An 18,989-nucleotide genomic window follows, 5' to 3' on the forward strand; every position below is an offset into this window, starting at 1 on the left:
TTAAGAGTCCGCAGCAAGTAGCGCTCAACTCCGCGTTGAGATCACGCGCTAACGCTTTAAAATGTTGTTGTTTCACCTAGAGTAAGACAGGGCGCTAGAAAGAAAGCAAGAGCGCGCTAGCGGGAAGGCGGAGCTAGAGACATGTCACAGTAACAATATTGCAGTAAAATATCTTCATACAATGGTGAAATTATTGCAGTATCTAAGTAGAATATAACAGTAGAACATCTCCAGACCAAGATTATAATATATACAGCGCGGAGGGCAGCTACCGGCTAGGATATTATTTGGCGTTCCAAAAACGTAAATGTACATTACACTACACATTACGCTGTAAAACTTTTTTACTGCCCATGGTGAGTACACAATTTTACGTCTTCACCTTGCCAGAAAGTGGGTTTTACCATACGCATAGCGGGCGGTAAAACTCACATTATGGCCAGGTGTGGCGTAATAGTACATTATGTCTTAAGGGCGGTTAATAAGAAATTACGAACGAGAGTATTAGAAGCTCAAAGTCAAAGACTGAGGACTAGGTCGATGTTCATAATTATAGTACCGCCCGTGCGACTTACAATGTTTTCATCACATTTGCGAGTAAAATTGTATATGTGTAAAAGAAAAATATTATTGTTACAAAAATTGCCGATACCGCTGGTGCAGTTCTTGGCAGCGCCAGCTACCAGCCGCCCTCCGCCTCCCGCAGCATGTGCCTGACATGCGTGCACGAGGTCCTCCTGCTAGTCGTGCAGAACCTGCGCGCGCAGCAGTATTAGTACGCGCAACAACTCATAACGCCAAAAAAAGGCCCTTAGGTTTTATTAAGGACTGCAACCAAGTTAGCCTGCAGCTTACGACACTGTTTACGAGCAAGTGTGATGAAATAGTATATTGTACAACAAAAGCATAAAACGAGCAATTTTACCCGAGACGTTCATATAGCCACCCGAGCCACGGCGAGGGTGGATAGAAACGTCGAGGGGAAAATGGGCTCAATGCTAGAGTTTTACACTCTGCTTTTCACTTCGCTTGCGAAGAAATGAAATAGCAATAGTAAAATAAATGTTCACTTATTTTGTACCTTTTATTTTTCATGCTTTACTATATTAGTTTTATTGATTTATTTTCATCGATTTGATTGATTTTTAGGTGTAAAAAAATAAAAAAAATATGTAGAAACTCTTTTGTTTGTGGTTTCACACCTTGATTGCCTTGACCTTAGACGAAGATTCTACTTTATGCACTAGAGCATAAAAAGTTATTGTATGTTGCCTAGATGCAGCATGAACACGCACTTTACGAGCATGAGAAGTGAAATAGTCGATTGTACAACAAGAGCATAAAACGAGCCATTTTACGACGTTTACGATTTTAAGACGTTCGTTCCGGTACGGCGAGGGTGGATAGACACGTCGAGGGAAAAATGGGTTTAATGCTCGAGTTTTACACTGCTTTTTACTTCGATTAATTCGAGGAAATAGCAACAGTGGAAACAATGGTTCACTTACTATGTTTCTTTTATTTTTCATGAATTACTATATACATAATTCTATTTTTTATTTTATTGATTTATTTTGATTGATTTGGTTAATTTTTAGTTTTATATAAATAAATAAAAAAGTTAAAAACTTTCTGTTTGTGGCTGGTTGACACCTGATTAGCTTGGTCTTAGACAAAGATTTTATTTTATGCACTAGAGCATAAAAAGTCATTTTATGTCGCTTAATCTCAGCATAAAAACGAACTTTACGAGCATGAGAAGTGAAAAGTATAATATCTATAGACTACAACATCAACTTGATTGGACACATTGAAGATTGGGTGTATTGAATAAAATAAAAAAAGTCATACAATATTGTGTTTTATTTTTTAATACATACAAGTATGAAAATTCGCTTATTTTTAAGAACTCTCTCGTATCGGTAACTTTCTAGGTAGACGCGGATCTATAATTTCAGGTAGTATGCATTCCATGTAAAATTTTCTCAATTTATTTAATATGCTCTCCCAGAATCCTGTATCCTTTTCGATTTTTTCGAATAATATGCCTTTTGGAGTCCACACCACGAAGATACAGTATCTTTTTTTTGTAATATTTAACTGACCTTGTACTTGATAAAAGTAGTTGTGATTTTGCTTCAGTTTTATTTTCTGAGGATCACTTTCGTCCAACACACAGAAAGTAATTTTTTTCTTTAAAATAGCTTCTGTTGGCGTCATATTTGCCGCCGAAGCTGGGCATTTGATCTCCACAATTGTTTCTTCGTCTATGACTCCGTCGGGACTCGCGCCTAAATACTGGTGTTCCTCGAGGATGTATAACCCACAAGGTGATACTTGCACTCCTAGTGCAGCTTCAGTCTCTTTTAAAGCGATGGGCTCATTCTCATTGCCGTATCTAGTAGCATCGCTACCTTTAAAATTGCTATATAAGAGTGTTTTTATAATATTTTTACACGACGTGGCAGCTCTTCTCTTACATATTTGACCAAACACTGACGCAGTAAGGCGTATTTTTCGTTGTTTGATCCATTCAGGGTTCGTTGCCTGCCCAACGGTATCTTTTTGGATATTTTCAAGTTCTATTTTACTTTTTGAAAAGTCTGCTAAGAGTGCTTGTTTTCTTTTTTCGTAGTGCTCAACTTCCATATCTGGTTCTTTTTCGATATCACCGTAATGTTCATCGGGTCCTGCGATACGTTTTCTTCGTTTTGATTTTTTGTCTTGGCTTGATTTTCTTTTCGCCTTTTCTGCCTGCCTCTTCTCATACTTCTGCGTGTAAGTCCCCAGTTCTTCATTTTTTGTTAATACTTTACTCATGGTTGCTACAAGACTCCCGGTGTTTCTTTTTGTAGCAGCTGCGTAGCAACGGGACTCATAAGATCCACGAAGGGAGTAATTTATTCGTTTGCCTCCTATAAATTTTGCGATTAGTGCATTAAACTGCTCAACAATATTGTTTGTTTGCCCCATAAGGAGACTTTCGGCATTGTTTAAAATAGGACTTATAGCGGTGTATATGTCATACCACAAGCCACAATCTTTCATTTGGCCTATGAAGTTTTCTTCGCCTGGTTTCGGGCCATTACAAAAATATGTTTTGCAGTTGGCATGCTCACCAAAAACGTGGCAAGGCCCGTTTCGTAGGTCTTTTTTTAATTCATTTACTTTCTCAGTAAAAGTTTTCCCTTCCATTTTCGAAGAAAAGTCTATTGCTCCTTTAATTGCCTTTCGTAGTCGCAATATGTTATCATTTAGGCATTTCCTCATGATAATAGGGACAGGTCCTTGTTTATTTTCAGTTTTTTTTGTCAAATTTCTCAATTTAGTGCAATAATTTCGTAATAAATGATTACTGCATTCTATTTTGTGTATAGCAGTGGAGTGGCCATATGGCAATGCTTCGTTTAAAGCACTCATGACACTGCTATCGCCATCACCAATAAGTTTGGTGTATTTCAAGCCATGCATATTTATGCTGCATTTAAAACCTTCTACTACACCGTCGGCTTCCATTGCTGTGGAGCTACCAGACCAGTTTTTAAAACATTTATGTTTCTTGACCTCAATCTTTTTATTACTTGCAACAGCGCATACAGAGCAATAAGAATTCCGTATTCCTAAAAAGAGAACCTTTTTAGTTTCATACCCAATAATGCACGCTACCCGGATAATGAATTATAATTGCTGGTACGATATGATCTTTTTCCCCACGATGCGTCCGCTACTACTGTGATGTAGGGAACGCCATCAGCGTCTACGTTTCCTTTTTCAATTGCCATTTGTTTTTCTTCGAGTCCTGCCTCAAACATGCTCTTCAAAGAGATATCTTTTAAAACATCCCCAAGCAACAAATTCTCTTTCCCAAATGTTTTCTCCGCTATACATGGCATATCTAAATGAGCGCAAAGCTCATCTAATTGGGAAAAGCCACTACCCGAACATACGACTGCTTGAACAACATTTTTATTAATTTTAGACTCTAGTTTTTCATTATTAAATGCTTCTTTTTTGCCACACATTTTGCATTTGAAAAGAAAAGTTGACTGGAATCCGATTCTCGACTCCTTCACAAAATCCATATCTTTAAAGCTGCAATTAAATGGACTATGATCCACAGCCTTCATTTGTTCAAATAAATATTGAACATTGAAAATTCGTCGACCTGTCATTTTACGTACGACTTCCTCATTGCTATCATGATCAAGTTCAATTTGTAATGATGGTGTCGAGGACGGAGTACTCGGACTCAAATTTCTGAAAGGAAAAAAAAAGTTACGTTATATTTATACCATGCAAGGTTAAATCAGAGTATACGGTGAAATAAAAATATTTGATACTGCATTATGAGGCGTACACTACTACAGAAAACTTCTAACGCCGGTGACGCTATGCAAAAAATACGTTTCGATTTTCGGTGCCATATTGTGCGCGCGACTACATTTTTAATACAAGCTTTTTGCTGACTGTACTTGCATTTTCATCCAAACTACTTTTCCGTACCAAATGTGGAAGAAGTGGGTCAAATTCAACTCGCAAGATTTTACCTGCACATACATTCATAGGTACATACATTGCAACTATTGCAAGGTAAAAGCTTGTAAAAATAATAATAAAAACACCAACCTGCTAAAATTTTGAAATTGAGGCGGAGGATCGGTATTGTTATCACTATCAGACTGCTCACTGGCATGCTCTCCGGTGCCAAGCGTACTGCACATGTAAAAAATACATACATAGTGAAATGACGTCAGTCGCCATTAGTCAAAGTAATAACAGAGACTACCAGAGGTAATACTTCGTTCGTAATACCTTACTTATCGCCCTTAATGAACAATGGGATATTATAGTGCTATGACCTGTATAAGTGAAATAACAGAAGTGCGGTGTACATCGATCAAGATAATAAACTGAAATCATCTTTAATAGCCGTGTCAATATAGGTACGAGTAGGTACTAGTCTCAGTGCAGTTGCAGTCAAGAGCGAAAATAAAACTACAAGTGAAAAACGTAAGTAGCTGTGAAATAAGTTTTTGGTAAAAAAAAAAATCTGTTCAAGCTTTTTTTTTTGCTGACTGTACTTTTTGTCGACTTTACTAGCATTGTTACCTATTAAACTACATCATACGAAATTTCAAGTCGATGCCATTAACCGTTGAAGAATTCCGTCCTGCGGAGACGATCCTGGCCGGACTACCAGGATGTCAGCTACCAGATTATTGTATTGTCACGCAATTCACATAAGTATACCAAATTTCAAGTCAATTCGACCACTGAAACTGAGTCAAATTCAACTCGCAGGATTTGAGCCTCACATACATACATACGAGTACATAGGTACATACATTGCAAGTTAAATAAAAGATTGTAAACTAGTAAAAATAATAATAAAAACACTAACCTGCTTAAATTTAGAGGTTGAGGTGGAGGATCGGTATTGTTATCACTATCAGACTGCTCACTGGCATGCTCTCCGGTGCCAAGCGTACTGCACATGTGAAAAATACATACATGGTGAAATGACGTCAGTCGCCATTAGTCAAAGTAATAACAGAGACTACCAGAGGTAATACTTCGTTCGTAATACCTTACTTACCGCCCTAATACACAATGTGCTATTACAGTGCTATGACCTGTATAAGTGAAATAACAAGTTTGTGTGGTGTACCTACGTCGTACAAAAATAATAAATAAAGGTACGAGTACGAAAATTCATTTTTAATACAAGCTTTTTTGCTGACTGTACTTTTTGTCGACTTTACTAGCATTGTTACCCAAACTACATTTATTTTGTACCTATACCAAAAACAAGTCGATAACATTGTAACAGTTGAAGAGTTCCGTCCTTCGGAGACGATTCTGGCCGGACTACCAGGATGTCAGCTACCAGATTATTGTATTGTCACGCAATTTACATAATTATGCAAAATTTCAAGTCAATCCGACTGCTAGAAGTTGGTCGAATGCAAGATTTGATTACAGACAAATATCGGGACAGGTGAAACTAAATAAAAGCTTGTAATAGAGGACAAGGAAGAAAAATCTTACGCTACTGTCCTAGTTATAACTTACCTATTAGGATTAATGTTTTCTTTTTTATGACGAGCCGGTCCTTTTTTTTTCCTACGAGCCGATAACCATAATCTTGTCTTCGATGATCTTTTCACTTCTGGAAACAAGAACATTAATAATTATTTTTTATGGGAGCGCCATAGTTCGCATAGGTACTCTTTTCTCTTTTCTAGTAAAACCATAATTATTTTTTGTCCAAATCATCGTTTGTCAGTATGCGAGCCGATATATGGACCCATTTTTTATAAGTACTTGGTAATATTGACTAAAATGCATCTAGGTAGGTACTTACCCTGTTTATCCATTTTTGTAACATAAAAATGCAAAGTCCATATAAGAAAGCCAAGGTCGTCGAACAGTATGTGCACACACACCACCAGTATCACCAAGAAATATCAAATCCGTTATCAGTCCAAGTCGTAAGTAGTTAGATCGCGTTTATGATACGAAGAGAATTCACCAAAATAATATTACGTAACTCTCGCGCACAGCTGACGAGTCACTACTAACGAGCGACGCACGCACACGCAGGGCCAGCGTAAACCAAGGACAAAGGGCGGCGCGTACCGCCCTCCCCCGTACCGTTCCCCCGCGCTAGAGTGATTCGCTGCAGATTCGCATAAAAAATGTATAGTTTTTTTACTGATTTTCGTAGTTTCGTTCTCATTTGAAAACCACAAAATCATTTCGGAAAAATGCTTTTTCTTATGAAACTACATAGTTTAGTCGATGCCGGAAATAGGTTTTGACTTCAATCTGAACTATATTTTGGCCGTAGTATTTAACCGAACTGCACAGGGTTTTTGGCTCTTAAAATGCAAAACTTGTACTCGTTCTATTTTCTTTGTAATACCATTTCAAGAGTCATAAACTAATTTCAGGCCTAGATATGCCTTATCTCATTGTATTTACAAAAAATCATGATGATGCTACTTGTTATTTTAAAATAAGGACGTAACTACGATTTGTATGGAGAATCAAGCTTGCTGCGGACTCTTAAGGAGCTGGATCTCAGGTAAACAATATGCCTAGGCTTCATCTTATCTTAGAAAAGAAATGTGTATTTTTTTGTGTATTTATTTATTTCGGAGAACTTGCGGAAACGGTTCCAACAATTTCGATGAAATTTTGTACATTGGGGTTTTCTGAGGATGTTTTAAATCTGGAAAAACGCGTCGGTAGCCGAGGTATTTTCTTTTCAAATTTCACACGGGATCGAGAGATGTACAGTCGAGTTCATAAACTTGTGAGCAAAAATTTGATCAAAAATATCTGAACACGACTCTATTGGTAACGGCGTAGAAGCGTGTTCAGGTATTATTGAAAAAAAATTTGCTTACAAGTTTATGAACTCGACTGTACATACGCATGTAAAATCTGGAAATCTATAAATATAAGGACTTCTCTGCTACTAACAATATATAGATCGTATGACATCTGAAATAAACAATTTGTATTTTATTTATTTATTTTTGTTTTATAACTATAATAGAAAAGGACCAGTGAAGCTTGGCAGCGTGAAAGGCAGCAAATAAAAAAAACATCATATTTTACAGACAAAAAAATATTGTTCACATACAAGCGTGCAAAAATTCGTGCATTGCACAAAACAAATAAAAAATTCGATGAAAAGATATTACACCGATTTTATTGTTAAAAACATTGATTGAAATTAATTCTAAATTATCTGAGCCATAGTCACAAACTGACTCAAGAAATTCAAAGACTGAAAATTATTATCACTATCACTTTCACATCATGGATGTTAATAGCCAATGGTTCCAGTTCCTCTTCTGTTATTTTGTCCTTTTAGTAAGCATTTTCAACATTGATCACGTTTTCATGCGAATGTGAATAACCTAGCTTTTCATTTGTCGCAATTAAATTTTGATTTACATTGCTGCTTGTTGGACTCATTTTTAGGGTTGCTAGAACTGTCGAAGCTCGCTGATACTACTCTAACACTAGGTGTCTTTTACAAAATGGTGGAGGTGCGTGGATGTACAGGAATTCACTTCCTTTTAAATAACCTGACTGACTTAGAATAGTAGAAAAACCTTCAAAATTGTCATTTCACAGTTCAATATCTCAAAAACGGCTGAAATAATTTTAAAACATAGCTAAAAACCACCTCAAGGAAATTCGCTATTACTTAAAAAAACACATTGAAATAGGTCCATCAGTTTGAGAGCTACAAGGCCACAGACAGACATTGGTGTCAAGTTTATCACACCCCTCTTTTTGCGTCGGGGGTTAAAAATTGAAGATTCATTTTAATTCATTCATCATCATCATCAGCCGGAAACGTCCACTATCTGAATAAAGGCTTCCCCCTTAGAACGCCTCAACGAACGACAACTCGCCACTTGCATTCATTAATTCACTATCGATTGGTATCTCTGAGTGAGGCAGTTAGACGTCCCAATTCCAGCTGCAGCGAGGTGTGAGGTAGCAACTGGGTCGCGCGCTCGCTCGGAACGCCTGTCCTCACTCCTGACCTGCTACCAATCTGTTTTGCACTGCAAAGATATAATGAATTAGCTTCTAGATAATATAATAAAATTAATCCAGAATACTTTGAACATGAAACTATCGTGAGACTTACTCATATTTAATTAGATTAATTTAGATAATTCACGCCTTAAATCGAGCTTATTCGACTGATATGTTTCGGGTTAATTTTCTGTCGGAGGGTATGTAGGGTAGCTCACAACACTAATCACAACAAATTCAGAATATTTAAAAAAAAAAAGTTTTTCGAATGCGCCGGACACAACTTCATTATATCAAATAAAAAATGATAATTATAAAACGCGTCCAAGATCAGAATTGTCACGCTAAAACAGTTCTATGGATTTGTGATGTAATTAGATAGATGGACGTCTGAAATAACACATATGCTACTTTTTATAGGTACCGATATTTTCTTGAAGTTGAGCTAAAATTTCAAAATTTCAACTGTTAAGTTTAGTAGGTACTTAAAGCGAAATTTTGCACGGGTGTTCTTGAAACAACGTAAATGAAGACCACAATGTAATTTTTGGTAATTGTCATGGCAATTTAGCAAAGTTTTTTTTCCGGGAATTCAATTTGCCTGTTCGAACCCTCGGTTACTAAGGTAGAAATCACATGTCATACTTTAAGATGTGTTAGGCTTGGGTTAACTCGTAGCTAAGGGACGGCGTACATTCCTGCATTTTTTTTATGTAATTTTTATATTTTTTATCTAAAGGTATATTTTTAATTTACCTTATTTTGCTAGGTTTGCAGCTAAGAAAATTATAATTTTTAATTATGCAAAAAAATATATTTCTGGCAAATTGCTTGCGGCGCACCCTTCTTGGCTGGCAATGGTGGTCTTTCCGAAAACGCTGGTAGTATAAAAAGGGACATGTAAAAAAGCCTTTTGCGGCCTAGTTGCAGATAAAACGATTTAATTTTGTTTTTGACTGTGAAGTCGCAAACACTATTGTTTTCATAAAGATAAGTTACTTATTATTACTATGTATGAGTATCTCTAACAGCAAACCCAGCCTCAATAACTCTCAAATAGTTTCGTAATATTTTTGTTTTTTCTCTACTCCTTCGTCTCTTTATTCATGGCAGCCTTCCTACTCGTATCTATGTAAATACAGGCATAAAGCAGTTTAATAAAGTATGATACACAGTTTATATTCCTCTGTGCTACATAAGTAGCTATTCAATTTCTGTAACAAAAATCCGGCGCTATGAAATTGTGGTTGATAGAGGCGCTCTTTGGATCATGCAAGCGTAATTCGCCTTTTAGGGTCCTCTATAAAACAATATCATTAGATATTTTGACCGAATATTTAACCGAATATTCTTACAAATACGCTCAAGAGGTGCATCGCGTAGTCCGTTTTTAACCCCCGACGCAAAAAGAGGGGTGTTATATGTTTGACCGCTGTGTGTCTTGTCTGTCTGTCTGTGGCACCGTAGCTCTTAAACGGGTGGACCGATTTGAATGCGGTTTTTTTATTTGAAAGCAGATTTTTTAGCGATGGTTCTTAGACATGTTTTATCAAAATCGGTTCAGCCGTTTTTGAGATATGGAACTTTGAAATGACACCGTCGGGGTTTTCCAACTTTTTGTTGGTTAGGTTATTCCTTATTTGGCATCCTACTAATATTATAAACGTGAAAGTGTAGGTGTAAGCGCACGCGTGCATGTGGTATGTACTTTATTACAAGCTTAGTTTCACCTGTCCCGTTGTCTGTCTGTCTTTCTGTAATCAAATCTTGCAAGCTAAATTTGACCAACTTCCAGTAGTCAGATTGACTTGAAATTTGGAATACTTATGTAAATCGCATTATCGACAAAGAACGAAAGTCACTGACATTGCTCAGAGAATTAGTTCGTTGAAGTGGCGTTGGGCTGGCCACGTCTGTCGCAGGACCGATGAACGGTGGAGCAGACGAGTCCTCGAATGGAGACCACGGACGGGAAAACGTAGTGTAGGGCGTCCTGAGGCACGGTGGACGGATGACCTTAAGAGGATCGCTGGCGGCGGATGGATGCGAGGGGCTGAAGACAGAGTGTTGTGGCGCGCCATGGAAGAGGCCTATGTCCAGCAGTGGACTGCTGTAGGCTGATGATGATGATGATGTAAATCGCGTGACAATACAATAATCTAATAGTGACATCCTGGTAGTCCAGCCAGAATCGTCTCCGGACGACGGAACTCTTGAACGGTTAATAGCATCGACTTGAAATTTGGTAATTTGCAAATGTAGTGTGGGTGACAATACAAAGGCAATAGCAAAAAAGGTTTGTATTGAAAATGTCTTTTTTTTATGGTTAGGTTATTTATCATGTTATCAAGGAGGGTTTCTTGACACACGAATATCGATCTATGGCGTTCGTATCGAGAGGTCCGTTTATCGTTGCAGTTTTGCTTGCAATGAGGGCTAAAAAACGAAATATCGCTAGATGGCGTTAGTATCGTGACTTTTTTTTGACGTTACGCGGTCTTGTTTGCAATTGGCTAATAAGTAACTAACTGAGCCAATTGTAAGCAAGATCTCAGAAACGGCTCCAACGATAGCGATGAAATTTGGCGTGTAGGGGTTTTAGATTTGTCTTATCTCTGGGAAAACTTTTGGTAAACAGATAGCTTAATCTCTCGGATCACATGCAGGCTACTTTTTATCCGTATATTCTCAGGGGCCAATTCCCACTAATAAAATCCCAAAATCTTAACCATAACCGTCTTAAAGTCAAGAAACTACATTTTGCACGGGTATTCTTCATAGAACAAGATGCGACATTATTTTGGAAATTTACATGGGAATTTGAATTCGACTGTAGAGCTCATGGTTGTCGTGAGCGAAGGCACGGGTAAAGCTTATGTGATGTTATTTTTCCTTGTTATTTATTTTGGCGTAATATAACTTTGGTGATATTTTGCCAGCTGCCAGTAATGGATCCCGACCGTTGAACTTTAGGGTTACTTAACCGCGTTTTAGACTACTAGACGTGTTTTTCTCAAAAAATTTTTTAAAGCAATCGGGCTTTTTTTTACTTACTTTTTTAATATTTCTGTGAAAATGGTACATTACAGTATTTTAGTAATTATATATCAAGAATATACTAATTATTAGCTTTCATTTGATACCCATATTGTACCATAGGTACTTTATTATATTATAAATGCGAAAGTGTGTGTGTAGTGTTTGCATGTTTGTCCGTCTTTCACGTCGAAACGGAGCGACGGATCAACGTGCTTTTTAGCATAGAGATAGTTTATGGGCCAGAGAGTGACATAGGCTACTTTTTATCCCAGAAAAAGCACAGTTCCCGAGGGAACAGCGCGCGGTAACCGAATTCCACGCGGGCGAAACCGCGGGGAAAAGCTAGTACATTTTTTTTAATTACCCATCCATTTTTTTCGCAGATGCCATATTGAAATATGACGCCATATATAATACCCTAAGTCACTCCGATAGTTTGACGAATCTATGATACATGTTAAAATACGCCTAGCCACTAAGGCTGCAGAGAGGACCAAAAAAATTGACATACATAATGCAATGGCCTGCATAAGTGGATGGACACCTTACGTTCTATAATCGTTTGAACACGAGAGTTGGCGATTTTGTTAAGTGTTCACAAGAAATGAACTAGATGGCGCTGTTAAACAGTTATTATGATATGATCGATATTTTATCCCGTAATAGTAACGTGTTGATAGCTGAGTTGATCGGCTGCTTAGATAAACTCGTTAATGATCATGAGTTCGTATCCTACATTTCAGAATTGTTTTTTTTGTTCTTATTTTTATTTTTATAAGTTTCTATTTTAATTTTGTAGATAACTGATATGGAAATAAAAAAAAAATACTCTGAAAAAAGGATAACGTTGTAACAGAAATAATACACGTTTTGAAGTTTAAAACATAAAAAATTTATTCCTAAAACAATATTTCTATTCATTAAATATTGACGCAGTTATTAATGTTATACTATATATTAATTAAATAACTGAAAACCAGAAAGTAGTTTGCTCAGAATCCAGAGTAGAATCGATTACATTATGTTTTCAATCAGGTTGTGTTTGAGTTTTTAAATCCTTTTTTTATTGTGCCCAGTCTAAATATTACGAATGCATACACCAATTAAATGTTTTAGGGATGTTTCATACCCCTTAGATAATTTAATACCTACTGGCCGTTTTGCGTCAGTTTGGCTTTCTTCTAAATCTGGCATTAAAAATTACAACTGTAAAGTTAGAAATGAAGTAGAATTACTTACTGATTACGTAAAACATACAATTATTTTGGGAAATAATGAAGGTATTCGAAAATAAACGCAAACAACTAACTTAAAATAAAATGAAAAAATATTTTCTGGGTGTCGAGGTTTTCAGTTATTTAATTAACACCTGACCAAAAGTTGTATTTTAACATTTTATTGAGGTATTAGCTTAAGTATTCATTTCCGATTCTGGAAAGAGGATTGAAGCTGAACCACAATAAAAAAATAGTATTTGAAAGTATTATACCTGAGACCGGGTTATCATAAGACTCGAAAGCGTTATAAATTATAATAATTGAAGTTTTCCAGTTTTAAACATTTACTTATCAATAATTGATGGCGTAGATCCACTGTAGTGTGTAATGTGTTACTGACAGTTATAATAAGATTACAGTCATATATTGAACTTTCACACTTATCTCACATAAGTAAACAAAACTATCAAGGTATTAAATAATTAAATGTTTTGTTCATAATAATATAATAATTATTTTCATAACAAAGTGATACCTACAGGATCATAAATAAAGATAAATATTTTGGTTTTATAATACAGTGGCTAGAAAATCAGATGCGGATATTTTGAGGATCGATTATTTGCATCGTCGTTAATTGGTTTCAATTACTTAAATTAAATTAAAAAAATACAGTTAATGTTAATGCGAGGATGATTATTTTTGGACGGAATGGTATTTTTGTATGATGCAAAAAAAATATTACCACACAATACTTAAATAATTTATGTGTCAATTATGATTCTTAGGTTATTAATTACATACCCTGAAAATATCTGCACCTTATATATTTTATTATAACATAATTGTTTCAGTATATAACCCGGTCTACACGTAACTATCAATTTTATTTTAATAACTGGTGTAACCACCATGATTGTCGATAACTGCTTGCAAAAAGAATCGCATCGATGCAACTAGATTTTCACACATATTAGAGCCGCGAATACTGTCCCTTATTTTTACACAGTGGGCTTCTAACGTAACAGAGTTCGCTTATTTTGGTTATCCAACTTTGGACATGGTTATAACACCCCATAAATTTTCAATGGGATTTAAATCCGGTGATCTGGCAGGTCAAGGAACGACTTTAATAATATTTTTGTGTTGATCAAACCAGTCTTGCACTATACGCGACCAGTGTATTGGACAGTTATCTTGCACGAACGTTATGCACGATACTTGTTCTTCTGGATAGACAATTCTAACAGTGGTCTAACCGATCTTTGACGATGCAGCAAAGATCCTTCGTCGTGATATCGTCGTACCCATAATATAACTGTTTTTATCTGTAACAATATAAATAAACATAAAATAATATAACGTAGATATAATTTTAATGAAGAAGTTGGTAGGATGAACGTAAACAAAAAAAACTCACATTAACTCCAATTTCTCTAGAAATCTCCGACATATTTTTTCCTTCTTCATATAAATTAATAATTTCACATGTTTTAACCATTTCAATATTGCGATGAGAACTCATTTTAAAGAATAATTACGATAATAAGCAGATTCAACTTGAAAGAGACGATCAAACGATGTTGTAAGCAGCTGAACAAGTAGCAAAATCTTTGTAATAAAAACTTAGCCTGGTAGTTTGAAGATCTTCAGTCTACCCTCTTTAAGTTTCGTTAAACACGCATGACTTACCGATTAATTTTAAGACGACCCGATATAGATCCGATTTTCATCGCTTAAGATAACAGTACGATGGTCAAGTGGTTGTGAACTTCGTTCTTCGTTCGTATGTCACAAGTTCAAATCCCACCAGGCGATAATATTGAGTTTGTGTTTTTGTAAATTTACTGCTAGATTTGGAGATTACTAAAGTTGACACTAATTCGCAACATGGGTCTTCGTAAATAAAGAATTTCACTATCATCAGCATCCCAGCCTATAGATACACGTCCCACTGCTGGTCACAGGCCTCCTCTCAGAATGAGAGGGCTTGGGCCGTAGTTCCCACGCGGACCCAGTGCGGATGGGAACTTCACATACACCAAAGAATTTATCGTTGGAATATTTGAAGGACAAGAAACGATAGTAATGCGAATAATAATATTCTCCTTCTCTTACGACAAGTACGAAAGAGACAGAAAATGTCGTTACGCGCTTCGCAGGCAGGATAATTTAGTTACTACGGCAGCGAAATATCAAATTTCTAACATGAATATAAAATATTTTTTTAAGGTCAGCGCCAGCGCCATCTAGTGACATCTTAATAAACTAACTAAGTTAGTAAATAAGTAAATACCGCTAATACACTTCAAACACATAGATGGCGCCGTTTCACGTGTCAGACGATTATGTTTTGGAATTGTCCATCGACTTTTGCTGGCCATAGTACATACATACGCTCGAGAACATAATAACCCTTCGTGTAGTCGGGTAAAACGTTAAGAAGTACGACGTGTCAAAAAGCTAAATAATTTTATTGTTTATTGCAGGTAACCCTTTTATAATGTCAAAGAACGCGTCGGGCGTATAATAGTGCGAGCACAAACAAACTCACACGTGATCCTGCATTTGAATTTCAGAGTTGTGTCACAGTCAATTAGGATTACAGAGACACAGTTCTAAGTGTTTTATTGCAAATGCCATTTTTTGAAGTTGATAACTGTAAAGCCATGCCATTTTCTATGCTGGTTGTTCTTTAATAATATTTAGAATTCATTTTTTCAAGTTTCTTAATGCTTGGTGTGAAAAGTTGTATGAGCGACTCGGGAGCAAAATTATTTTCATCTTGGGCGTTAACACTTGAATCCCTCATTACGCTCAGGATTCTACTTTAGAATCCCTCGCTACGCTCAGGATTCTATTATAGAATCCTTCGCTACATTCTGGATTCAATGTACGCCCTCGCCGTAAATACACCATTTTGCTCCCTTGTGACACAAATAACTATTAACCCCCGACGCAAAAAGAGCGGTGTTAGAATTTTGACGTGACTGTCCGTCTGTTGCATCATACTCGTAGCTGGGCGTTTTCGTGTAAAGGTGTACCCTTTTTTTTAATTTTGCAAAAAAATATGGATTTTCCTACTTAGAATCAAGAGCACAATCTGAGTCAGTTTTGTTACGGCCCATACTGAGAGTATGAAAACCATATTTTTTCCAAAATTGAAAAAAAAGGAAAGGGTACACCTTTACACGAAAACGCCCAGCTCTCAAGCAGATGGACCGATTTGATGCGGCTTTTTTAAATTCAAATTTTCAAATAAAATTTCTAATCATTTATTCAGTAATAGGCCGCAATGGGCACTTTTATGCGTCATTTTTTAAAACTAACAGCGCTTTCGGAAAGACCATCATTGCCAAGAAAAATGCGCAAGTAAATAAAAAAAAATGGTAAGCTAGTATCCAAGTTGAAACAGAGTTGGCGCCTGCTCAGTGGATTACTTTTGTGAGTTACACACACGCTCATACAGGTCGATACACAACAGCTGGCACGAATGGATTGATCGAAAGTAATGTCACTTAGACATTTGTGTGGAGTGTATTCAAATAGGTAACACACAGATACTTTTATTCACTCATTCAATCCATTCGTGCCAGCTCTTGTGAACACACTGTAACATAGAGCAAGTATTGTCATCGTCGCAGAGTGGTTGTAATTTTTCTCTGTTGGTTATTTACACATTACTCGTGCCGTTTTTATTTACAAATTCGAGACGTCAGTAATTCGAAACGCCGTGTCCTCATCTTTTGATGTATCTCATTGCTTATTCATCCGTACACACCTAGTATTTTAACACGAAAACAGTTTTAATTATTTTTTGTAGGATGAGGTAAAAGCCTAGAACAGTCTTCTAATCACCAGAATATATGAACATGGGCCTTCCCACGGGGAATAGTTCTACTAGTTTCAGTCGGTCAAGAAAACCTTTTTCAGGGCGTATTAACGCCCTTCTACACCGCACTCTAGATCATACACATTTAGCATAAGGTATTGCCCGCGATGAAAACTCAGCAATTTTCTGAGTAAAAACTGTTTCCTTGTTTTCCTTTTTAGCGAAGCGAAGCTTTTAAGCGAAGACAGAGTTACTTTCACATTATAATACTACTAGATTTGCCCGCAACTATGCAAAAATTCGTTTATATGCTTTCCCACGGGAACTATGCAATTTTACGAGATAAAAACTATCCTAAGAACTTCCCAGCGGTCTCAAACTAATTTCGTACCCAATTTTGTTTAAATCGATTCCAGTGTAAACGTGCAGTAAGAGACAGACATATTCGCACATTTATACTTATTATGGTAAAGGTAAAGATACAAAATGGAGACCGCGGATAGGCGAGCATAGGAGGGCGTCCACCAGCGAGATGAACGATAGCCAGAGGCCTACTCCGAAATTCAAAAATCGAAGTTCGTATCGTACCGTCCCTCTCACTCTCGTATTAAATAGTATAAGCGTCAGCGGGCGGAACGACACGAACTTACAGCAACATATAAATAAATAAATAAACTATGACAAAGTCAACCATTACAAGATGACTGATAGTGCTCCTAAGCATAGATACCTTATTCTGCGGCTGATGCCTGATATAATGATGAAGGAAGGATAAGAAAGTAGGATTAGTACTTATTTAGTAAGTGTTAAGTCGATTTGATTGATTCGTCATACTTGTTGCGCTGCATTTCCATGGAAAAGTTTTTCACGGATATTGTCGAGGTAAATGTGTACGCGTAGGCGTCTTCCCTGGAAAAGTCAAGGTTTACCTAATGCGTTTAGTATCGTGTATCGATGTACAGGTGTGTCTGACATTTATTTTTACCTACAATGGATCCTACTTCTGTCTTTACCGATCAAAAATTATAAACACTCAAACTAAGTAGCGGCCATCACTAAAAAACGTATACTCCAAATTTTATCAATGTACGTCTTGTAGTTTATGAATAAAATGCGTGTGACATACAGACGGGCAGACAAACATGAGGTTCAGTTTTCTTCAAATTATAACAAAAAAATTGAACGCGCCGAAAAAAACGGAAAAGCAAAAAATAATACCTTTTTTGTTTGACCTTAATCTAGGTACCAGTTTGAAGTCGGTGCCTCAGCGCGAGCCAGAAGGAGTGGACCTATAGTCGTCTACCTGATGGGCTTCTATCACTCCTCCTGGTTCGTGCTGAGGCACCGACTTCAAGCTGATACCTAGATTGAGGTTAAACAAAAAACAGCCACAATAAAAAAGTTTCAATGTAAGTATTTATTTTAATAATTTTATTTTATGTAAAAGTAAAATCAATCAAATTAATCAAAATAAATCAATAAAACTAAAAATGTATAATTATATAGCAATCCAATGAAAATAAAAGGTACCTAGCAATGAACAATTGTTTCCACTGTTGCTATTTAATTTCCTTTCAATCGAAGTGAAAAGCAAGAGTGTAAAACTCGAGCATAACCCATTTTCCCTCCACGTGTCTATCCACCCTCGCCGTACCGGCTCGGGTGGCTATATAAACGCCTCGGCTAAAATGGCTCGTTTTATGCTCTTGTATAATCTACTATTTTTACTTAAAACTAACTCGTGATGGTTCAGTTGTAGCCGGAAATACAGACGAAGGGAGCTGGATGGGGGATTCATATAAAGTTTTTTTTTGATAATCTAATTATCAAAAGGATGAATTATATTTTTAAAGAATCTATCGAATTCAGGCCCTATACAATGAAGTGCAAAACTCGAACTTCGTATGTTGTCGTCCCGCAGACGCTTATGTCATTTAATACGCGAGTGAAAGGGACGGTGCGATACGAACTTCGAGTTTTGTAGTAGCCCTGCTGTTGCGATTTGTGTGCTTAAAATTTCACCGGCCTCACCTTGCCGTTCGTAGGAATGTGTATTAACTTTTTAATTCGTGTGAGGTTGTAATTTCAAACAATCGATGTATAAAAATTAGCAATACCAATTCACTGGAACTCTTGAATGGTTTTTAACGAGTTTCATGAATGAACTGACGACTGCTATAGGATCAGCAAAGTCAAACGGTCAAATAGGGATGTGACATTCTTGTATCATGTTAGTATTAAAGTTGATTTCTGAACAGATTCTATAGGCCACGTGACATAAGTCAATAGGATGACACTGGGAGTTAGCATGAATAAAAAAACATGTGCTTTGATAA

At 36.6% G+C, this 18,989-nt stretch overlaps 2 protein-coding genes across 4 annotated transcripts in view; one reads left to right on the top strand and one right to left on the bottom strand.

Annotated features, from left to right (window-relative positions):
* Positions 1–7,068, bottom strand: part of LOC141429853 (uncharacterized) — a 21,541-nt gene extending 14,473 nt beyond the window's left edge. Inside the window, exons 1-4 of the mRNA XM_074090414.1 lie at positions 6,365–7,068; positions 6,073–6,169; positions 5,402–5,488; positions 4,627–4,713 (exon numbers count right to left, since the gene is read on the bottom strand). Coding sequence (XP_073946515.1) covers positions 4,627–4,713; positions 5,402–5,488; positions 6,073–6,169; positions 6,365–6,377 — 284 coding nt within the window. The 5' untranslated portion in view covers positions 6,378–7,068. The remainder of the gene's footprint in view (positions 1–4,626; positions 4,714–5,401; positions 5,489–6,072; positions 6,170–6,364) is intronic.
* Positions 1–18,989, top strand: part of IP3K2 (Inositol 1,4,5-triphosphate kinase 2) — a 243,161-nt gene that overhangs the window by 125,244 nt on the left and 98,928 nt on the right. The gene's annotated exons all lie outside the window — the stretch shown is intronic.

Source organism: Choristoneura fumiferana, chromosome 7, assembly GCF_025370935.1.
Source record: "Choristoneura fumiferana chromosome 7, NRCan_CFum_1, whole genome shotgun sequence".
Lineage (NCBI taxonomy): Eukaryota > Metazoa > Arthropoda > Insecta > Lepidoptera > Tortricidae > Choristoneura > Choristoneura fumiferana.